The 24,818-nt window shown below is 36.5% G+C and overlaps 1 protein-coding gene across 2 annotated transcripts in view; it reads left to right on the top strand.

The window, feature by feature from the left end:
* The window catches only part of HOMER1 (homer scaffold protein 1), a 165,248-nt gene that overhangs the window by 51,646 nt on the left and 88,784 nt on the right, over window positions 1–24,818 (top strand). For both annotated transcript variants that reach the window (XM_078004179.1, NM_001261570.1), the window contains 3 exon segments: window positions 6,757–6,913; window positions 12,708–12,839; window positions 16,751–16,843. In XM_078004179.1, the coding sequence (XP_077860305.1) occupies window positions 6,757–6,913; window positions 12,708–12,839; window positions 16,751–16,843 (382 nt within the window).

Raw genomic sequence — 24,818 nt, 5'->3', positions numbered from 1 at the left:
TAAATGGGGACCCCAAAATCAAATTGTGTATACTGTGGGGTGGTGTTATGAAGTGAATGAATGACCAGTGTGTAGCTTGTATAGTTCTGAACTACCACCAATCAGTTATTGGGGGGCATGTTATTGCAAAGTTTGTTGTAAGTAAACCTCTTTCCTCAGTTTTCATTTGCATAGTTTTTTAAATGACAACTGTTTGAAACAATTAGCAAACTTATTATCATATAGAAGCCTGGAGATAAGCTGATTTGTTGGTTCAGTAACATCATCAAGGAACCAGAGTCTTTGTTTTTCCATATGCTATTATTAACAGAGAATATTGGCTTCGTTCTCGGGTCTGCGCCCCTCATAGCACTAAGGGGCACTTAGTCCTGAGCACTTTAGGTCCTGATGTCACATGCAAACATATCGTTTCAGAGAATATTCCTTCTTACATGTGTACCTAGAAGTTTCTGGCAAACTTTTCTTGGTTATTTCTTGGAATTGTTTCAGAGGTCCATTCCTAACCCAACTTCTGGCAAGAATGGGATTTTCATGATTATCCTTAGTGAAGCTCACGGTCATATGAAGAGGGTAGAGTATCTGAGGTTTATTGGGGAGCAGCAAGGAAGAACAGTTGGTAGATAGTCAGCCAACAGGGTTTGCAGCAGAGTCAAATCCTCAGTGGAAAATATTACCAGCCTTATTTCTAATACTTATTAGAATACTTAGAATACTTTCAGGCTACTTTCTTTTGGAAAATTAAAAAGAAAGATAATTATTTGAAACAATAACCTTCCTTATAATCTCCTTTGCTACAGTAGCCATTTGTACTTACATACCTGAAAAGGACACTTCTAAGCTAGGCATTAAAGGTAGACTAGGAAATATACAATTTCTCTTCCTTTCCTTGAGTTTGATTGTATTTATTGGACCTATGCCTTTGCACTCTCTTGGGATGAAGATTTACTGATTAATCATACAATATTTGTGGAAGTATAGACTTCATTGGTAACTTTAAAACAGCATCATCATTGATTTTTAAAAATCAGAGCTATCCAAGTGATGAATATTAACTGTCTGCTTTTTATCTAGACCTAGAACTTATGTATCTTTTGGAAAATGGTTTTCTATTTTGCTCTAGTTTTTTATGATCCTCATTTCTTTCTTATTGCGCAGATGCCTGAGAGCTAAGTGTAGTAATTCTTTATGTCAGCTCTAGGGAGTTTGAGTAAGTCTTGTTTTTAAAATAAAATTCTGATTTTACTACTTTTTTCCTCAGGGTTATCTTAACATTATTCCAGTTTTCCACATCCATAGTAAGTTTTAGCATCCATCACTGTATGTAGTACTTTTACAGAGTTGTAGCTCAAGATGAAGAACTTGAGAATTATTGTTACACCAATTCCTAGGATTATTTTATGAATCAACAGAAAAATACTCCAGTAAGCTATTCTTACATCAGTAAAGTAGTTTGAATTGCTTATTGTTCTGGTTATTGATGTAAGAAGTTACCGAATAGATGGTGCTCTATGATTAAAGTGTGTGTGTGTGTGTGTGTGTGTGTGTGTGTGGTTTTGCTGCTCTAAGCTAGTTTAAAGCATTTCAGAACAGTTGTGGTTTTCTGGTTTCTTTTGGTTTTTGTTTTTGAGGTGGAGTCTCGCTCTGTCGCCCAGGCTAGAGTGCAGGGATGTGATCTTGGCTCTCTGCAACCTTCGCCTCCTGGGTTCAAGTGATTCTCCTGCCTCAGCCTCCCGAGTAGCTGGGATTACAGGCACGCTACACCGTGCCTGGCTAATTTTTGTATTTTTAGTAGAGATGGGGTTTCACCATGTTGGCCAGTCTGGTCTTGAACTCCTGACCTCAAGTGATGAACCCGCCTCGGCCTCCCAAACTGCTGGGATTACAGGCGTGAGCCACCGCACCCGTAATGGATCTATTTGTCTTTAAAATTGATTTTTAGAGTAATTTTTTAGGAATAATTTTTAGTTTCTTAGAAGAGATACTTTGAGTGTTCTTAACAAGTACCCATTTAAGAAATAATACTGTAGTCATTACTGAATAAGGCTTTAATTTTATATTATAAATATAGTTAGTAATATCAGTAAAGATGGTAAACTATCCATCTCAGTTGGTCTCACAGACCAACTTTCAGTGAGATATTTACCTCAGAATTGTCTTTTGATTTTGATTCTCATATTATAGCCATAAATATAAATCGTAGGAGATGTAAGTAATTACATGAAAGAGTTCTGAGGTCAAATAATTTGCCAGATGCTGGATTATTTGGTGTTAGATTGGCTTCTTTACTGCAGAACTTCTCAGAAACTTTAACATACTAATGTACATTATAAATGTTTTAGAATGTAACGTAGTGTTTGCGAAACTTATTTAAACATGGAACATTCATTTCTCAGACTGTTGTTCAATATAAATACACTTTGGGAAATGCTGGTATTTGATCCAGTTAGTATTTGTGTGAATTGTTGTAAAGAAAGTAGTGTCTAACCTTTATGAGTGCTATACAGTTTATGAAAGGATATTAGCTTTAATACCTGGACACTTGGAACAATCAATTTCAAATGCATTACAGGTCTTTTTAAGAGATTAAGAGCTAGATTTTTAAGATAGCTTTTTAAGATTTCAGGTATATGTAAATCTCTTAAAGATTTTAGATATAGCTTCTCTACTGCTTCTTCTACAGCTTTTTTCTAAATGAAATTTATGGACATGCTTAGTGTTGGAACATACCCATCATAAAATCTGGTGATTCCCCAAACTCTGCATGCCAGCCTGGTTTTCTCTGAGCTCCAAACTAGTGTTTTTAAGTTCCTGACCCAAGAGTTCTATATCTAAACCCTGTAGGCATCTGAACTCCTTCAAAACTGACCTCATCTTCCCCTTCCACTTCCCCAGTCTTAGACTTTGCTTTCTGTATCCCGTCCTTGCTAGTGTCACTGTCTTCTTTTCAGTTACCCAAACTAGAAACTCAGGAGACTCAAATTCCTTCTTTGTCTTATACATCAGGATTTCTCAACCTTGGCACAATTGAAAATTATTTGTTGCGGAAAGTTGTCTTGTGCATTGTAGATGTTTAGCAGCATCCCTGGATGCTACCCACTAGATGCCGACAGCAGTTTCCCTCATTGTTACAGCCAAAAATGTGTCCAGACATTGTGAAATGTCCCGAGGAACAAATCACCCCAGTTTGAGAACCACTGCCCTATATCCAATCTATTACTTACCTACTGATACTACTTCCTAAATTTACCTTTAATCCCTTATCACATCTTCATCCTATTCCCTAAACTCCCATCTTCTTTATTTGTTAATATTTGCAGTCCTTTAGTAAGGTTCTGACTAGTCTCCCTGTGTCCAGTGTTTCTCTCCAATCCACCTTCTTTTTATTGCGGCCAAGTTTTGTGCATGTATATGACAAGATCTGACTCTGTCACACAAATTGGAGTGCAGTGTCATGATCTTGGCTCTCTGCAACCTCCGCCTCCCACCCCAGCCTCCCAAGTAGCTGGGACTACAGGTGTGCACCACCACGCCAGACTAATTTTGGTTTTGTCATGTTGCTTAAGCTGGTCTTGAACTTCTGAGCTCAAGTGATCTGCCCAGCTTGGCCTCCCAAAGTGCTGGGATTACAGGCATGAGCCACCACACGTGGCCCAGATTTATCTTTCTAAAATGCAAAGCTGAAGCTGAGCTAAGTGGCTTACTCCTGTAATCCTAGCAACTTGGGAGGCTGAGGTGGGAGGATTGCTTGTGGCCAAGAGTTCAAGACCAGCCTGGGCAATATAGTGAGAACCCATCTGTTCAAAAAAAATAAATAAATAACTGTTCACTGCTTATAATCTCTCAATAGCTTTCAGTAGACACCCTCATGAACTGTCTCCTCTCTTTTTTCATTCTCTGTTTTTTCATTCTAGCCTCATTCTTCAAAGGCACTCATACTTACCTGTACTAAGGTTCTTGCTACACAGTGTACTTAGCCCTCCTCTCACTGTGCAACAGTTTGTTTCAAACTCTGTTTAGGCATCCATTTTCTATCATAGCTGTCAGTTACTTATTTTTAGAGAATCTATCATAGTGGAGAGCATTTTGCTTTTAACATACCCATCTTTTCTCACCAAATTGAATTTTTCAAGGGCAGGGACCATCTGGATCCTACATCTTGGCATATAATAGATATTCAATAAAAGTTTGAATCGTTTATTAGTATGCCCTGTCAGATGCAGTAACATCCTCATTACTTCTAGGAATTCTGTTCCCTGTATCTGTAGTGAAAATTATTTCCCTAGTCTTCATCATATAGACTTTGAAGCGCAGGCTTTTGACCACAGAAATCTTAAACTATAATTTTCTTTAAAAAACCAGCTATTCAGAAGAGAATTGAAGAAAACTATGTACTTAGTTGATATTCAAATGTCATTTGCTTATAAGATAGCTAGTTTAAAGATTTTTATTCTGAAAGGAAATTGTGTGGATTAATTAAATGTATGACTCAATATGATGTAGAAAGTCTTTACCATACTAAAAACATTGCATTTCCATTGAGTAAGGATTTGTTGATTGGTTGTAGAAAGCTTGCAAAAGCAATATTATTGTCTTAATAACTAATTTACTGTTTTAGAAAATACATTTATTAGAACACATTCCTATAATCACCAACTTGTGTTATTTAGTGAATTTAGCAAATTTAACCCCTATCAAATGAAAACAACAAAAAAATCAAGTAATCGAGTTAGTAAAGAATAGTGTCCTACCTCCCTTCCTTATGTGCCTTAATAGAGTTGTGTATGATTAGATGTCCCTGTGACTTGTAAGTAACCACTCTCAGCCTGACCAACAGTACTTTTACCTCAGACTTTAACTAGAAGGTGAAAAAAGAAAAATAGGGGTTGCAGGGCTTTTGGAAGATAACCCAAGCTTATAGCACCAGCCTCACTGAAAGTCAGTGGTTGAGGATGGGGAAAGAGGGAATGAATAAGGCCTATTCCCAATTCAGAGTTCATTATCCTGGTACAGTGCTTTGCCAGATTGTTAATAATTATTAAATGAATCCATATATAATGGCAGTTAAACAAGAAGTAATGGCACCACTTCATATTTTAGGGAGTGGCACAAAATATATCACTTTCTTTTAAGTGAGATTCTTTAATAAGAAAAGTTATATAGGAGGTTTCCAGAAATAAAACTGGGAAAGAGCCAGATTACCTACAGGGAAGGTACCTCCCTTTCACACAACTCTCTAAAGGTTGAAATGGATATAGGGAGTCATCCAACCTCTTATTAACCTTAAGAGCCATTTTGCCGTGGACTCATCTGTTTTTCTAATTTTTCTCCTCTCCATATTTACCCTTCCTTTCTTCAAATTTATAATTTTAAAATTAATTTACTTAATATTAAATATTACCAATTAAAATTTTCTTTATGACCTTGAACTGCTTTAGAAAAGAAATATGTGTAGTGAAATGAAAGAGATGAGTTTTATTTGGGCTGTTAAAAAAAAAAGCTTGATAAATGCTGTTTCCAAGATAATTTTTACTCAGAACTTGGAAATTTTTGAATTATGATGCTTCCATATATATAGATCATTTCATGCTTGTTCATACTATAAAGAATTCTGTAATGATATTTTAAGTAAGTATTTTTTATTAGTTTTTGTTCTTTGTAATTTTAAAAATCTCTGTATCTTTAGTGCCTTACTTGATCTAAGTAAGAGATATTTGTGGTTTCAGCAACTTTATTTTCCATAGACTTTTAAGTATAGTAGAGATTATAGTGAATGTATGTTTTCCCAGTAAGTTCTTTACCTATTCCCAGATTATTCTGGGCTTTAGATGGGTAAAATATGTTTACATGGGTTTTTAATGTGGTTTTAAGTGGGTAAAAATATTAACTTCGTAAGGGTCAAATATAAGATACTTGTATTTTAGCAGAGCATAGTTTATTCTCATTATTCACATCTTCCATGAAGGTGCTAGCAACACTAAGTTAGCAAATACTGTACTGAACCATTGCTCTTAGGGAAAATACTGTGTCATGTTCCCACAACCCTCTGCTCACGACATTTTCATCAACTAATCAGTACATAACCATGTTTTAGATGTGTTTCTATTTAAAGACATCTTGCTTAATATATATTGTTAATGCATTAACATTGAACTGATGACCAACAGCACTGTAACTCATGACTTGGTGAAACTTATCTAACACACATATTTTCTCCACATCACAGCCTTCTTGCACCTAGGAACAGCTAGCATCTGGGAACACTTCAGCATGATGCTTATGGGACATTTTAAACAGTAAAAGCACCAACAAAGTGTGAAATGTGAAAAACATGGTGCTAAATAGACCACAAAAGGGACACTTGTGTATGTAGTATGAGAGCTGAAACAAGAAGGCAGTGTCACTTTGTTTAGCTTCAGATGGAAATGTGCCATGTCAGGTGACGCATGGTTTTGCACTGCCCTGTGTGTATCTATGAAAGACTAAGAATGTGCCACAGTATTGATTTGGGGGTTACAGATAAATTTTAGTGAGTAGGTGAATGCACATGTACAGAATCTTCAAATAATGAGGATTGACTATAATTGTTTTTAGAAACCTTATGACTGAATACTTAGAATATGCAAATTTGAAAGTTTCTCTTTCAGGTATGTGGAAATTGTTGATTAAGCAGAATCATCCTTGCAGTTTTCATGTTCTCTTGTCTAGTAAAATAAAAATGGCTGCTTTCATTTCATCATTTTCTTTTCTGCCCTGCAGGGAACAACCTATCTTCAGCACTCGAGCTCATGTCTTCCAGATTGACCCAAACACAAAGAAGAACTGGGTACCCACCAGCAAGCATGCAGTTACTGTGTCTTATTTCTATGACAGCACAAGAAATGTGTATAGGATAATCAGTTTAGATGGCTCAAAGGTAAGCTACATTTACTTTGAATGATTTGGCTGTTTTTGCTTTTTTCAGTATGGCATTTTAGTTTTATTCAGAGGATTTTATCTTCATTAATATAAAATGTTTCCTTTCGAGTTCTTAAAACTTTTAAGAAACAAAACTGATTATTAAGGTAGCAACATGCTTTGTCCACTAAATTACTTTGATTAACCACTTTATTATATTACATGCCAAAATATTCTACAAATTTGAGGTCATTCTGTTTATTTAATATTCATTGCATATCTGTTATGTGTCAGGCATTATGCCAGGTACTAGCAGTATAGTGGTGGACAGAATAGACATGGTCTAGAATTCTAGGAGCTCTAATTCTTTTCAAATATACTGCTCTAGACTAGTAGCAGATCAAAGTCCCTATGTCTTATGAAGTTTGTCAGTGTCAATACTAAAGCTGACATTTCTTCTCTGAAGAGAAAGTATAAGGACAAATCCTATTTTATTTTTAGGAGAGGCAGATAATGTAACAGGAGCAAGGACTGCCTGGGTTCAGATCTCAACTCCACCATCTACTGAGTGTTTTGTCTTTGGGCAGATTACTTCTCTGAGCCTCACTGTTCTCAACTCAGTATTGGTAGTTGTAAGGATTAAATGAGTTAATATCTGCAAAGCACTTAAATCAGTGCTTAGTGGATAGTGTGCTCTTCAGAAGGGTTGGCGGGGGGTTCCCTTTTTCTTTTTGAGACAGAGTGTTGCTCTGTCGCCCAGCGTGGAGTATAGTGGTGTGATCTTGGCTCACTGCGACCTCTGCCTCCCAGGTTCAAGCGATTTTCCTGCCTCAGCCTCCCCAGTAGCTGGGATTACAGGTATGCACCACCATGCCAAGATAATTTTTGTATTTTTAGTAGAGACAGGGTTTCACCATGTTGGCCAGGCTGGTCTTGAACTCCTGACATCGTGATCTGCCTGCCTCAGCCTCCCAAAGTGCTGGGATTACAGGTGTGAGCCACTGCGCCTGGACGGGGGATCCTTTTATCATCAATGAACTTCATAGAACTCACTTAGAGAAAGAAATTCCAAAGAAAAATCAGATTCTAAGATTCTAGACTTAAAGTGTGTAGAAAGATGAGGTCTTCAGTTTCTTAAAGCCATGAGGCCTTTCCACTTCCAGGAATTTTCGCAATTAAATGAAAGGGTTAAGTGCACACACTGTAGAGCCAGACTGTCTGGTTTGAATTTTTGTTTCTACCATCTGATTTCCCTCTGTATTAGTCCATTCTCACACTTCTATGAAGAAATACCTGAGACTGGGTAATTTATAAAGGAAAGAGGTTTAATTGACTCACAGTTCCACATGGCTGGGGAGGCCTCAGGAAACTTGCAATTGTGGCAGAAGGTACGTCTTCACAGGGCAGCAGGAGAGAGAATGAGAGCAAACAGGGGAAATGCCAGATGCTTATAAAACCATCAGATCTGGTGAGACTCACTATCACAAGAACAGCATGGGGGAAACTTCCCCCCATGATTCAATTACCGCCACCTGGTTCCACCCTTGACACATGGGGATTACAATTCAAGGTGAGATTTGGGTGGGGACACAGAGCCAAACCATATCACCATCTGATCTTGAGCAAACTATTTAGCTTCTGCATGCAGGGCTGGGCACTGAGGTTTGTGCTGGTAATTCTACCACTTTGGGAGGCTGAGGCAAGAGGATAACTTGAGACCAGGAGTTTGAGACCAGCCTGAGTAACACAGTGAGATCCCATCTCTACAAAAAAAAATAGAAAAAAAATTAGCCAGCCGTATTGGTGCTTGCCTGTAGTCCTAGCTACTCAGGGTATTGTGACTGGAGGACCCCTTGAGCTAAAGAAGTCAAAGCTGTAGTGAGCTATGATTACATCCAGAGTGAGACCTGTCTCTTAAGGGCGGGGAGGGGGGGAGCACAAAAAAACACAACTTCTGTATGCCTCAGTTTTCTCGTCTGTAAAAAGGAGTGAATAAAAATACGTACGTCATTACACCATAGCGTTGTTGTGAAGAGTAAATAAATTTAGGCAAAAACATAGTATGTATAGTAATCACAATACAAACACTCACTGCTATTGTTATTAATGCTAGTATCAGGCGATTATTGGCTAGTATTATGTAAGGAATAAAAGATAATTTAATTTAATGCTAAACTTTTTGTCTGATTTTTCTGTGTACTCATTCCTTATCTCCTTAACTAGGTTAACTAGATTATAAGACCCCAAGGGCTATTTGCACTTTGTGTCTTGTATATAAGTAACATGTATTTACTTGAATAATTGATTTTTTTCATTTTTGCTTGGAGGATTTAAAAGACTTGAAAAATAGAAATAGTTCGTTTCTGTAAAGCTTTATTTAGTGAAGAATAATTTTGTCATATTTTGTAACTGTCTGGTTTAGTGAAGTTTGACAGATACTAAATATTATAACCTGAGACTCTAGAGTGTTTCTTTTCCCTTATTTGAACCTTGAGTTCTCTGTAATCTGTTTTGTTTCTGGGTCCAAATGACAGATAACATGCCTCCCTTATTAGAAAGGAGGGTTAACAGAGATAACAGAAAAAGATAACAATCCTCCTTTATTAGAAAGGAGGATTAAATATTGTATAGAAATAAAGATCAACTGAGTTGTGCAATGTCCAAGAAAAGAAACCATATGGAAGTGATTAAATAGATTTCATTTGCTAACTTAACCTTCACCAGATTAAAATACTTTGAGTTATTTTAAAGGAAGGAATTTTAGTGATTAACACATAATCCTCATGTGTTCTTCCCACTGAAGCAATATGAAATGTTGCTCTTGCATTTTTCCATTTCTGAATATACATTACTGATTGTAATTATTAGAATCATAAATGTCTTTTGAAAAGCTTTTTGTATTCTTTTAACAAAATCTATCTTCTGTAGCAGAGTTATATTTTCTGTCACATTTTCTAATTACTTTTCTAAACTGATGCTATTAACTGCTGCAGTTCCTACAGGAGTGGTTGTTTTTTAAGTCAGCAGTAGTGGTTTATTTGACTCAGCTAAACAAGTGTTTTCTCCATCTCACCCCCCACTTCTGCTCTTCCTGATTGAGTTGGAAACCCCTTAAGTGCCCTGCCTAGAAAACATGCACTTGTTCTCACTTAAACCCTCTGCTGTGCATATGAAGTTTGCTTTAAGGTTTTCTGATTATGCTACAGAGACCTCAGCATGGTCAAGGGCCAGGATCAGGGCACTCTGTGTGATCCGTACATAAGGTAGTAATGACACTGCATTTCTACCTCTTTTCCTTAAAAGGACTAGAACTCCAGGGTTGAGAGACATATTTATTTTAAAGAACTAAAATTTTTCTTTTAAATGCATTCTACTCAAAGAAGCTAAGAAATAAAGCTTTTTAAAAGTGTGGGATCATCTATCATTTTAAGGTTTTCTTCATTAAAGAACAAGTAATACAGAGACAAGGAAAGGGTCAGAATGGAGATTAAAAGAAAACTCGTCAAAGCAGAAAGAAGTTAATTTGAAATAGTTAAAATGAGGGGGCTTAGTGACCAACTAACAGCACATTGGTCAGTTTTCTTAGATACCTATAAAACCTGTTGTTGACTCACTTTTGAGTTATTAGGGTCACGTATTAAAATGCCCTTGTCTTTTAGAAAACACAGAGATCCCAGTTCAGACGTGCCCTCCTCAGGACCAGCAAATCTAAGGCAGTGCCTACCAGTCTTGACTTCTTGCCTTTCACTCTTTCACATCTTGGTCTTCACAGTACTTACTACTGTCTGAAATTATATTGGTCAGTTATTTATTTACTTGTGTGTTTACTGACTCCTCTTATTCCAGACTGTAATCTGTAATTACATTGCCCCTCTTGTTGTGTCTCGAATTTTTAGGGCCGTGTTTGGCATTTAAAAGGTACTCAATTAAAGTTTAATAAACGAATGATTCTTTACCATTTGTTAATAAATGATTTCCTATTTAGTCTTTCATTTGATGACTTCATTTGATGCCGCTCAAGTTAGAGCAGTTATTAGCCACATTTTACAGATCCCAAATGACATGCTAAGAAAAGCAGTTTTTGAACTGAAGGGTAAGGAAACTGTATAAGTATGAATATGTAAATTTTGTCTGAGGTAAATAGACTTAATTGAGGATAAGGGCTCTCATATAATTACAGTGGACATATCTTCTGTCTGAGAGAAAGGAAGGGGCCACTCTATTTTACTGTTTTTTTAATAGTAGGACAGGTGTCATGCATTCATTTTTATGACTTCTCCAATACCTGCATATCTCTTAAATATTTCCTTTTATACTGTTGTTCACATGGTAAGCAAATTTAGTTTTGTTTAGAAAATGCTCACATGGTAAGCAAATTTAGTTCAGAAAATGCTTGATGTTTCATTCCACATATAAGAGTTCAGTAGATGACTGCTTATGGATTTGTTAACATCTAGCTATTACTATTGGAATCACTTTCTAATCTTAAATTTGGAGTGCATTAGACTAAAAAAATGATTCCCCCTCACTTTTATGATATTAGCAGAGAGAATGAGTTAATATTTTATGATAGTTGAAATTTATTATGGTGATCACCAAAGTTAATATTTAGTAACATGCTAAAATACTAGTTTTCTAAGAAATTATGTGTGAAACAAAAATGATAGCAATTCTCAACATCACGAATCTACACCACTTTATGAGAAAAGCAATGAGTATGCAATTGACTCTTGACACTGTTTTGAATTATGCAGGTTCACTTATATGTGGATCGAAAAATAGAGTATTTGTAGGATGTGAAAACCAAGTATTAGAGGGCTGACCTCGTATATGCAGGTTCTGCAGTGCTGACTATGGGACTTCAGTATGCATGGGTTTTGGTATACACAGGGGTCCTGGAACCAGTCTCCCGAGTATAGCAAGGAATACCTCTATATTTAGAAGTTTGTTTTTTCCTTGAATAAAGGGAAAAAGTACTAAATGATTGCGAGTCTTTTCTGTATCATAATGTATTTCAGGTAAATCACCTTGAAGAAAACTCAGTTATGGATTTTAGAAAATCAGTGTCGGCCAAGCACGGTGGCTCGTGCCTGTAATCCCAGCACTTTGGGAGGCCGAGGTGGGTGGATCACGAGGTCAGGAGATCGAGACCATCCTGGCTAACATGGTGAAACCCTGTCTCTACCAAAAAAATACAAAAAAATTAGCCGGGCATGGTGGCGGACATCTGTAGTCCCAGCTACTCAGGAGGCTGAGGCAGGAGAATGGCGTGAACCTGGGAGTTGGAGCTTGCAGTGAGCCGAGATTGTGCCACTGCACTCCAGCCTGGGCAACAGAGCAAGACTCCATCTCAAAAAGAAGAAGAAGAAGAAGAAAATCAGTGTCATATTTTCTATGTATATTTTCATTTTTGAAAGATTCTTTAGAGGGTGGTACCCTACTTTTAAATAAACCACTATTAAGGCCTACTTTCTTCTAGTGATTATCATCCAAAATTAATAAATATTAATTCTAAACATTGAAAAGGAAAACACTGACCACATTAAAAACTCTGACATTTTTTGGATCATAGGTAAACTTATTTGAGTGTAAAATGTTGAAATTTTTGATAGAGTGTCATCATATTTATATTTTAGTTAACATATTTCCACACTATCACTTATAATGCCAGAAACTATTTCTGTAACTATCTTTATGTATTTAACATTGTGGCTTATTGATCATCCTAAGCTTTTATGTAACTGAATGGTCTTGTATTTAAATGCCTGTTTGCTGATTTTTTGCTGGTTACTCATACTTGCTTTATTTTTTAGGCAATAATAAATAGTACCATCACCCCAAACATGACATTTACTAAAACATCTCAGAAGTTTGGCCAGTGGGCTGATAGCCGGGCAAACACCGTTTATGGATTGGGATTCTCCTCTGAGCATCATCTTTCGAAAGTGAGTTAAATCATAAAATTTGAATGAAAATCTTCATCTTCAAGTCATATATCTTAAATATATAATACCAAATGGAGAGTATGAAATATAGGAGAAATTTATTTAATATTCTCAGAACAACAGTAGTGACTTCAGAGCAAGAAGCAAGAGATCATTAGATGCTACTGTCACTTGGAAAATGTATTGTACACATTAAAAACAGTCACCATTGGTTGAGAAGGATTTATGTGGTTAATTGTCTGTATGATAGGAATTAAAAGGTGGGGATTATCACTTCAGAATGGATTTTTGTTAGAGATTAGTACCCTCAATTGGAGATGGTCTGCAATGTAGGCAGTTACCAAGGTCTTTTGAATTGTGAAAACTCAAGTTGACAGTGATACAGATTTCAGCATTTTGATGTGACAGCAGGTACATACAGATTACTGTGTTTAGGGGAAATTGTGCTTTATCTGGATGTGGAATACTCCGAGCTCTGATGCAGTGCAGACTGAGATACTATAGACATCATGAGGACTTTTTAGATAATACTCACCAAGTGACCAGAAAGGCCAATAAAATGCAAAGCATCACCAGGCTGAATATTGGAAATAAGACAGTTCTGTCAATAAGCAAAAGGCAGGTAATGTTTATACCAGCAGCACCTTGGGTTCTTGTGGATGTTACACAGATATATAAGAAAAAACAATCTCAGTATACTAAGTGATCAAGGAGAAAAGTAAAACTCACTTTTCTCTTCAGATCTTGTGCCTGCCAGACCTAAAGATTTATTCTTAAAACCTCTGTTTGAAGCATTCAGTTAAAAGAATAACCATATATTTTAAATACTTTACATGTGATTTGGTATATGTAGGATATGATATAAAACTCAAGCTAGAGAGTTGAAATTTTTCAAGTGCAGAGAAATCAGGCTCTTATAGATATACACCATTTATATTTACATTAAACTTTAAGCTGTTTTGCTTTACAGACATTATTCTGTATTCAAATTCTTAAACTGGGTTCTTTTTAGAAATCTTACACTTGGTGGTATGAATATATATTGAATCTATTTTTTTTTCTTCTAATTATAAACATTTCTTAACACAGTTTTCAAGTGTTTTTATTATCTTTTGGATATGAATTATGGCTTAAATCTGAATTTTAAGACTATTTTAACTTTTGCCTTGGTGATTATAAATCATTTTCTATAGGATGATTAACACGAATATTAAAGCTGGGCACAGTGGCTCATGCCTTTAATCCCACCACTTTGAGAGGCCAAAGTGGGCAGATCACTTGAGGCCAGGAGTTCGAGACCAGCCTGGTCAACATGGCAAAACCCGGTTTCTACTAAAAATATAAAAAAATTAGCTGGGTATGGTGGCACATACCTGTGTAATCCCAGCTACTTGGGAGGCTGAGACACAAGAATCATTTGAACCCAGGGCAGTGAGCTGAGATTGCGCCACTTGCACTCCAGCTTGGGTGACAGAGCAAGACTGTCTCAAAAAACAACAACGAACAAATATTATCTTTTTGGTTTCTCTTGTACACATCTTATTCTTTAAATATATTTCTTGAACTGTGGTAAAGATAAGAGTTTTACATTCAAAGTATCTCAACATAACTAGGATACAGGTATCCAGTGAACATTGCTCTTCCATAAACAGTTTTGTTGAGAAATTTTATGTTTATTCTAATACTTTTGCCGTCATTCAGAACCTTTTTAGAACTTGGTGTTTTTTTTGTTTTGTTTTGTTTTTTTGTTTGTTTTTTTTTTGTTTTGTTTTTTTTATTGCCTATTAAAGACTATAGCAAAAAAAAAATCTCTAAATATATCTACTTGCCGAATTTCTTAACTTGACAATACAAGAACTAAATCGTGGATTATTTTCTTAAATAAGCTTGGCTTAAATGCCTTAAATGCTTTTTGGGCTAAGTAATTTTTGTCTATAAATTAAGTTCTTCATGACATCTTTCAAGTTACTGAGCAGCTAGCTAATGTAGTAAAGGAATAGTTTATTAACTTCTGTCAATTCTACTCTTTTCCCTTGTTTGAACTTTTCTCTGAGAATGGATTTTATTTTATTTTTTTTAGATTTTTTCTTCTTTAAAGTTAGCATATACTTTTGACCAGCCTTACTGGTGGTAAATCTCCTAGTATTTGAGAGTGGGTTGAATATTGAGAAATAGCTCTTAAGCTCTTGGAGCAATTTCGAGCTTATATACTCACAGAACTTGGCTCCAAGAGCTTAAGATCAGTCTTTTCAGAATGTTTTGATCCAAAGAAGAAAAAAAATCATAATTTATTTTTCAGGCTACCTTGTAGACTAATTTTGGTGTTTTGCAGACTGTAGGAGGCTCAAAGGAGTTTATGATATTTTATATAAACGAAGCAAGTACATAAATATTCTAGCTTGTTTTATCAGTTAAAAGCCATGAGTAAGTCAAAACATTATAACGGTTTGGAGAAGGCAATTCTAGACAAAGACATCTCAAAATAAGGGAAAGTAGCATCGTTGAAAAAAAAATGTATGGTCTCTTAAGATTGACTGGTATGAACAAAATTCCAGCTATGCTTGGATTGTTAGAGTGCTTACTAAGTTGTATTTTGTTATCATGGAAACCTAAGCTGTCACTTTTTTCTTTTGCTGAAAACTAAGGATGTAAAACTTAGAAATGGTGTAGATTTTTATGAAGTTGCGAAGGGTTTTAAACATTAACTGTTGTGGAATGTTAAATTAGTGTAAGAAAAACCTTGTATACTATTTCAGATTACTTAAAGAGAAGTTTTGATTTGATTTCATTTCCACTAATGTGAGCGAGAGATCCTTGTAGCTTTGTATTCAGGTATTTTACTGTTTAGAGATACTCCGTTCAATTAGATGAGTATAGTAGCACAAATTCACTTTACTGAGCTACAGATTATAGGTAGAAATGACAAGGTTTAAGGTAAGAAGAAAAAGTTGTGATAATGACGACTTTAATTTTGACCCTCCTCCATCTCTCCAAGATTAGAGTATCACAAGCCTTTCTTTCCAAAATTTTTCTTCCCAGGATGGAAATGAAATCAGAGTTGATTTATGGGGATTTGAGAAAGGAACTATAATTTCATGTTTTAATTACCAACTCTAACAGATACTTTAAGTTGCATAGAGATTTGGGGTTTTTAAATGTAGTTATTATGTAGTCTTAACTTATTCTCACTGATAATAGTGATAGACTAGCTTCCACTTCCAAAACATAAATAGATATTCTTTGTGGCCAGGATGTTTTATAGTTTCCTATGAGTTCCTAAGAATTAGTGTTTCATGTACAATAATTTTTGTTTTGAAATTGTTATCCATCTTAAAGACCGTTGAGTATTATTCCTTTCTGCTGCTGTACATGAGCTGTTTAGGAATCGTCGGAAATTAATTTTTAGTTATGTCAGTTAGTGAAAATAGTAAATATTGCTATTTGTATTAGTTAAAATGTGTTGTGTATTATGAGAGTTTATATTTTAGTAGAATTTAAAAGCGTTTTCTAAATACTGTGATGTTTACAAGTGGATATTTGTGAAATTCAGTTTTCTCAATGATTAACATAGCACAGTATGCTTATGTTTACTGATTCTTTCCCCTACCTTAGTCTTAGTAAATTATTTCTGACCAACCAGGAGTCCTTTTGGTAAGCTAGCTGACTCTGAAGTCTAACTTAGATATATCATGATGTTTTGAATAAGATTTGTCAGAATACTTCATAGTGCACAAATGTTTGGAATTAGGTTTCATTTTCTGTCATTTTCATATTAGAAGCTATAATTGGTTTGGAGACTATATTGCTTGTGTAGAGTCAGTTATTCAGAAAATGAATAACTTTACTGAGGTAAAAGTGGGCGCTGTGACCTATTTTTATTTGGTTAATGTATGTAGTCTTTATACATTCAGTTTGCAGAGAAGTTTCAGGAATTTAAAGAAGCTGCTCGACTAGCAAAGGAAAAATCACAAGAGAAGATGGAACTTACCAGTACACCTTCACAGGTGGGTTTATCATTCCTATTCTTAATTATGAACATTGTTCATTTCAGATAGTATCCTTTATGCCAGAATCAAATATCCAAAGTACACATAGAAATGCACCCGTTAGTGTGGTGGCTCACACCTGTAATCTCAAGACTTTGAGAGGCTTAGGTGGGAGGATTACTTGAGCCCAGGAGTTCAAGACCAACCTGAGCAACATAGGGAGACCTCATTAAAATTAAATTAATTTTAAAAAATAAAAATAAAATTAGCCAAGTGTGATGGGGCAAGCCTATGGTCTCAGCTGCTTGGGAAGCTGAGGTAGGAGGATCACTTGACTGGGAGGTCGAGGCTGCAGTGAGCTATGATTGTGCCACTGTGCTCCAGCCTGGGCAACAGCAAGACCCTGTCTCAAAAAGAAAAAAAAAAGAGAGAGAGAGAGAGAGAGAAATGCATCCTTTACTTAATTTGTACTGGTGGAAAAAGGTTTTTCTATATGCCAATGCCTACAAGAATATTTTTATTTTTTATTTTTATTTTTATTTTTTTGAGACAGAGTCTTGCTCTGTCGCCCAGGCTGGGGTGCAGTGGCTGGATCTCAGCTCACTGCAAGCTCCGCCTCCCGGGTTTAGACCATTCTCCTGCCTCAGCCTCCCGAGTAGCTGGGACTACAGGCGCCCGCCACCTCGCCCGGCTAGTTTTTTGTATTTTTTAGTAGAGACGGGGTTTCACCATGTTAGCCAGCATGGTCTCGATCTCCTGACCTCGTGATCCGCCCGTCTCGGCCTCCCAAAGTGCTGGGATTACAGGCTTGAGCCACCGCGCCCGGCCAAGAATATTTTTAATCAAAATTTCAGTTTAGTAATTCAATTCAAAGTATTTAATGTGCTTGTAACTTAGCAAAAGTACTTAAAGATCATGTGATAGTCAAATGTAACCACCAGGGGAGTCACAGGAAAAGTTCAGGAAAACAAGTATATTATACTTGCAGGTCCTAGAAACAGGGAAAGTCTTAAGGTGGTCAAGAGACAGAAAGCAGGAGTGAGGGGAAAGCCGAGGTAGAGCCTTTATTGGAATTTCTATGGGAAAGGCAAAGCAGAGAGGGGGAAATAGTTTAGGATTGGCTGGGTTGAATAATTTCAGGGGGCTCTAAACTATAGGGGTGGTCCCTCATTGTCTGGTAACTGGCCCTGGGATGGAGTAAGTTAGAGGAATATTGTCTACTGGGATGTATGGATCAGATAGAGGAGGTATGGCTCTGGATTGGCTAGTTTGCATATCAGAGACATGCTCTGGACCGGGCTCTTGCTGTCCTTAAGAATTAGCTAGCCCTAGAGGGGAGAAGCAGTCTCTTCTCAGTCAGAAACTTTTTTTAAAAGATGTCAGAATGTCATCATATACATAAAGTTAAAGTATGTGCACACTCATGCACACACGCACAAACAATAGGGTTTGTTTTACATACTTTTATTATTTATTTATTTATTTTGAGCTAGAGTCATGCTCTGTCACTCAGGCCGGAGTGCAGTGGCACAATCTCCAGTTGCTGCAACCTCTGCCTCCCAGGTTCAAGCGATTCTCATGCCTCAGCCTCCCAAGTAGCTGGGATTATAGGTGTGCGCCACCACACCCGGCTAATTTTTGCATTTTTAGTAGAGGTGGTGTTTTATCATGTTGGCCAGGCTGGTCTCCCTGGCCTCAAGTGATCCGCCTGCCTCGGCCTCCCAAAGTGCTGAGATTACAGGCGTGAGCCACTGCCCCAGCCTGTTTTACATACTTTTAAAGTATACTTAAATCTGAAGTTGGAACATCTTTATGCTTAGCACTGAGACAATGGTTATAGGTTTTACAAAAGTATTACTTTTTCTTTGAACAAAGGACCTTTTACTTGTCCATCATAATCTTCCTTCAGTTGGAAGTTATATCTCCAAGTAAAGTTGATTAAATAGTTACATTTTGGTACTTTTTTTGTTGTTGTTGTTTTTGTTTTGAGACGGAGTCTCGCTCTGTCGCCCAGGCTGGAGTGCAGTGGCGCAATCTCGGCTCACTGCAAGCTCCGCCTCCCGGGTTCACGCCATTCTCCTGCCTCAGCCTCCCGAGTAGCTGGGACTACAGGCGCCCGCCCCTGCGCCCGGCTAATTTTTTCTATTTTTAGTAGAGACGGGGTTTCACCATGGTCTCGATCTCCTGACCTTGTGATCCGCCCACCTCGGCCTCCCAAAGTGCTGGGATTACAGGCGTGAGCCACCACGCCCGGCCACATTTTGGTACTTTTATAATACAAGGGTTTTACTGTCTGATTAATATAGAATGCCACTATTTTCAGCTTTTTAATAGTAGGCTTTTCTAAAATTAATTTTAATTTTAATTGTTTCCTACAAGTAGGATTCAGCTCTTGGCTGTTCTCTGTAGTAATTGTTTCTGAACTGTACTCAGTAGCTTTTATGGAAAGGAAGAATCAGATGTTACAAATGTTTCTCTGGAATGTCAGTAGTAGCAGATTTACATGGAACTTTCTTGAAGTAAGTAGGAATTGCCTTGGAATTTAATAACTAACCAATGATTAGAACAGTTTAGAAAATTATTTTTTATTTATCTCCCTTTCCACTTCTATCACCCAGCTCTACTTGGAAAACTCTACCGTTATAGAGAGTTGAATTTTTTTTTTAAATAAGAATAAAGGAGAGCACTGTTAAATATGCTTAAAGTACATATTCCCTCATAGACTAAAGGTGTACCCTGGATTGAAGCCAAAGCTCCATTATGCGTCTGTACATGCAGTGACCTGGAATAACTTTGATGATCATTTGAAACTTCTCTTGTATCTGTCTTCTCTAAGTGCTGTGAAAGTGTAGTGATACTTTTAAACATAAAGCCCCATTTAAAATTAAATGCCAGTACATGTTGGGAGCTCTAGTTCCTCTAGTGAATGGTTCCAGTGTTATGAGAAGATGCATCAAACAACACATTCAGTAAAAGAGTACTCAAAGGATTTTAATAAAATTGCAATGGATTAAGCTTTGCCATTGTAATTAGTTTCTGTTTCTCTAATCGTAACTTCCATTTTAGTTGAACTGGTCATGAACCATTATAAGTTGCTGCTAATACCTGTTCCTCTTTGGTGGAAGGAATGACTTTAAGCCTCTGCTTTGATTAAAGGAATATATAAAAGATGCTTATATTTGAAAAATACTATGAAATATAAAGAATAAGGAAATATCTTAAATTCATCACTATTTGAGAGCCAAAATATATGGACCTTAATTTATCTTATCAAAACATTTGAAGCCTAATTGTCAATTTAATATACAGAAGCCAGAGAGAATCATTTTTTAAAAAACATTTATCAGTTCAGCCAGGCGTGGTATGCACCTATAGTCCCAGCTACTCAGGAGCTAAGGTGGGAGGATTGCTTGAGCCCAGTGGTTTGAGGCTGCGGTGAGTTATTACAATCACGTCACTGCACTGCAGCCTGGGTGATAATATCTAATGTGTCTGTTCTAGTTTGAATTGTATGACCATTGGCCATGCCTACCCTACTTGATTCTCAGTGGTTTAACCCAGTCTCTTAAATTAATGCTGCCTGAAGAATGTAACATTACTGTGGAATTTAACAAAAGAACGGTTAAGTGGGATAATTAATAATAGGTTAGGCCGGGCGCGGTGGCTCACGCCTGTAATCCCAGCACTTTGGGAGGCCGAGGCGGGCGGATCACAAGGTCAGGAGATCGAGACCACGGTGAAACCCCGTCTCTACTAAAAATACAAAAAAAATGAGCCGGGCGCAGTGGCGGGCGCCTGTAGTCCCAGCTACTCGGGAGGCTGGGGCAGGAGAATGGCGTGAACCCAGGAGGCGGAGCTTGCAGTGAGCCAGGATCGCGCCACTGCACTCCAGCTTGGGCGACAGAGCAAGACTCCGTCTCAAAAAAAAAAAAAAAATAATAGGTTAAAGAGGAAAATCGATAGTAGTAGAAACTTGGTTGGTCATAGCTTTCGTTTTTATTTGAGGGAGGTGTAAGAGACTGGTTAAAAGTTTGAGTCAGACAGACCTAGATATAAATTACTTTTCTGTTGCCATGTAATACACTTGGTTGTTTAATTCTAGTGTGTTTATATGTTTGTAACGTGAGTATTACATTACTTATAGAATCATTGATCATCATCAATAAATATGGTAACGACACAGTGTCAGGTCATGGTTAGTAATGGGAGTTCTAGAATCTGCATTTGAAATTGGGCTCCAACCCTTAATAGTTTTCTGAGCTTAGGCAAGTCACTGTTTTTCTTCCTCTATAAAATGAGAATGAGAACAATATGTTCTTATTAGGAATATTGTGAGAATTAAATGAGGATTACAAAGTACTTAGCATATAGTAGATAATAGATAAATATTAACAACTGATGTGGTTGTAATGGGGAGGATGATGATGTAAGGCCTTAACATCGTGTCTGGCACTAACAGTTGTCTTTAAAAATTCAGATGTCTTAAGTGTATATTTATACAATATGTATTTGAAAAATACTTTGCATCAGAATTCTGCATCAGAATTCCCTGAAAGACTTGCTAAAACTCAGATTGGTGAGCTCCACTCCCAGACTTTCTGATTTAGTAGGTCTAAGATGGTACCCAAGTATTTACATTTCTAACAAGTTTCTAGGAGATGCCGAAGCTATTCCTATGTTAGATATTATATTGTAGAATATTATATATGCCTAATTCAGTTGTGAGTTTTATTTTAATTTTTTAGCCATTTACATTTTAGTCATTTCAAAGTATTTAGCCTGGTTTTCATTAAAATAACCACTCTAGTTTTGCATTCAAAATCAGTAGTTTACATAGTACCTAATTCAGTTTTACAATTATATAAATATAATTGGCATAAACAGGTTTGGGACACATACAGCTGACTCTTGGTAAGCATTTTATGCAGCTAGTGGTTGCAAAATATTCAAGCAGAGTGACAGTTAATCCACTAACCCTAAGCATCAATCAACCAGTATACTTTACATAGCGAAGGAAGAGCATAAATTAATCCAGAAAGTCAGATTGTAAGAACTTCTGTGGTTGTCACAAAATGGATTTCAGAAATGGTAGCTCTGGATGGTGACCAACTAGAGGAAAAATGTATGACTGAGGATATGAGGATCTTGTTTGAGAGCTCAGCCTCATCTTCCTTTATGTATCCTTCTGCTGTCTTCTTTCTTTCCATTCTCACTGCCATGGGATCTCAACACTATTAGCTCCTCCCCCAGTTTTTCTGTCAGACCCTCTGCTCAGAAAACAGTGGTGGTTCTCATCTTTGTTTAAGTATAAAACCCTAGAATGGACTGAGTCTTCCGTGAATTTTTGTTAAATGGTAAAGAAAGGGCCCTGTTTTCCTTAGGCCAACAAGGTTGAAACTGTAATGGGAATTTAATTTCAGGTTTTATTGGCATGAAATGGAAGGTGGTAGTGATATTTGGTATAGTGGGTCATGGCAGTGCTGCTGCATACCTCCCCAGCCCACCCTTCCAATATGCAGTAGGTCGTTGATAACACTCTAAAGGCTTGTCCTAGAGTGAGGGTCAAGGTCAATTTTTTTTCTATGTGTCCCAGAATATTTCTCATTTTTTGGCTTTTGAGCCAAAATTTCATTTGTGGGTTTTATTTTAATTTTAAGTTACCCACTTCACAAATGGGTAGGAAGAGAGAATTCTTAAGAAGCATTTCCTGAATCTCACATCTGTGCTCAGGTGCCTTTTTTATAATAGGTTGCATCTGTTAGTTTTGGTTTCCTTGATATTCTCTCAGATTTGTACTTCTATGTTTTTTCTTTAGTGCTACTGTCCTTTTTCTTACTGTAGATTATTTGTTTCGGTGAGAGTTATAGGGAGAGTTTCTCAAACAAAATGAGATGTAAGTGGTTTTATTTTCTCAAAGCAAGGATATAAAGTCAATAGAAAGGATCATTTGATCTGTTTTTCTTTCATTTTATTTTTTGCTTTTTTTCATTTTTCTTATCAGCTTTGGGTATACACACACACAAGCACACACACACACACACACACACACACACACACACACACATACCAAAAAAGAATAACTGAAGTAGGGTGTTTAGGAAATTACACAAAATTTAGATTAAAAAAGAAATAGATGCTTAGAATATGTTAAATACAAAATATGTTTCAAGTACTATTTTAAGCATATGCAAAATTTCTGGAAGGTTTTACAGAATACTTTTGGCTACCTCTGGGGTAGTTGGAGGGAAAGAGGATTTCATTTTCCTTTTGTGCCCTCATGTACTGTTGGAATTTTTTCTTGTTTCTCATCAGTAAATACTGATTTTATATTTTTAAAACTGACTTTTAAAAAACCCAAGTTCTCAATTGGTTCAGAATAAAAAATTAAATTAAAAAAATAAAATACCATGCTTTGGGTGGGCTTATTGTTTTTCATTTTAGGTATAATGACCTAGGATAACTATGCCTTTACTTAAATATAACTAATATTCAAGTTTTCTGAAGAAAAACTTGCTGCTTTGAGATGTTGGAATTGCTACAACCTCTATCCCTTTCTTTCTCCCCTTCTTAACTGGCCCCTGGGAATAGTCTTTCTACTTTAGTAGCATTAACATTTGTAGCCTCCCCAAGTTCCATGCGCCAAACCCTGCTCCCTCTTATTTCACCCTCAAAGTGACAGGAGCATTTATCCCAGAAGATGGTAACAACCAGGAGTCAAACTGCTACTGCTCTTCCTCTCTCTCTTTTGATCCTAATGTATTTTTGCACACTCTTGTCAACCAGTTCCAGCAAATCCCTGAGTTAATCCTTAATTGCTAACCCTGGTTATGCCCTTTAAGTTTAATAGGTAATTTGCTTATTTTTATTTTTATTTTTTATTTTGAGATGGAGTCTTGCTCTATTGCCCAGGCTGGAGTGCAGTGGCATGATCTCGGCTCACTGCAACCTCCACCTCCTGGGTTCAAGCAATTCTCCCACCTCAGCCTCCCGAATAGCTGGGACTACAGGCACCTGCCATCATGCCCAGCTAATTTTGTTTGTATTTTTGTAGAGATTGGGTTTCATCATGTCAGCCAGGCTGGTCTTGAACTCCTGACCTCAGGTGATCTGCCTGCCTTGGCCTCCTAAAGTGCTGGGATTACAGGTGTGAGCCACTGTGCCCAGCCGGTAATTTGTTTCTGTTATCATTTCTACTGAACTGAATCTTCAGCAATTTAACTGTTTAGTAGGTTGCACATTCAACCTTTTATTATTTTAGTTTGGCTTGGCCTGTTTTGGAGAGTAATAAGCCTGATTTGTTAATACCAGAGATTATTATTTTATGGTTTCTTACTGGCTGGTTAAATTTTTTCTGACTAATTAATATGGTCCATAACTGACCTAGAAGTAGTCACTTTGTGATTGCTATTCCCATTATTCACTTAATAGGATTTGACTTTGTTGTAAAACATTTTTATATTGTCACATTATACTGTAGATTTTATTCGTGCATTGACTGTCAGCTAATGGAAACAAAGCAGATTTAGGAGAAAGATTTAATAAAAATGAAATTAAAGGTCAAAATAGAGGTTCTACTGAAAATTGAAAAATGGTTAAGTGATAATGTGGAATTAAGAAAGTATCCTTTTGATCTTTAACAGCTTGTATAGTTTATAGCATTATGGAACTATTAATTAAAATACTTAAATGTGAAATAAAATACATACAGCAGTATAAAACCAGAAGTCCCAAAAACGTAAGTCTCACCACATTAATATTTACATATTTTTTTCTAGCACTTCATGTGTAACATTCTAAATGTGAAGGATATAAATATCATAACCCAGTTACTGTTTTACATTCTGATTTTTAAAAATTATATGCATTTTGCTACATTGCTCATATTTGTCTTGTTTTTATTAGAGGAAATCTTGTATTTTTTTAAGTTGACAAATTATGATCATTCCTAACCACTGTCCTGTTGGACACTTATTTTTTCCCCCCAAATATAGAC

Source organism: Macaca mulatta, chromosome 6 (genome assembly GCF_049350105.2).
Source record: "Macaca mulatta isolate MMU2019108-1 chromosome 6, T2T-MMU8v2.0, whole genome shotgun sequence".
NCBI classification, from domain to species: Eukaryota; Metazoa; Chordata; class Mammalia; order Primates; family Cercopithecidae; genus Macaca; species Macaca mulatta.
The sequence above is the reverse complement of the archived record's forward strand: the minus strand, read 5'-3'. Positions and strand labels throughout refer to the sequence as shown.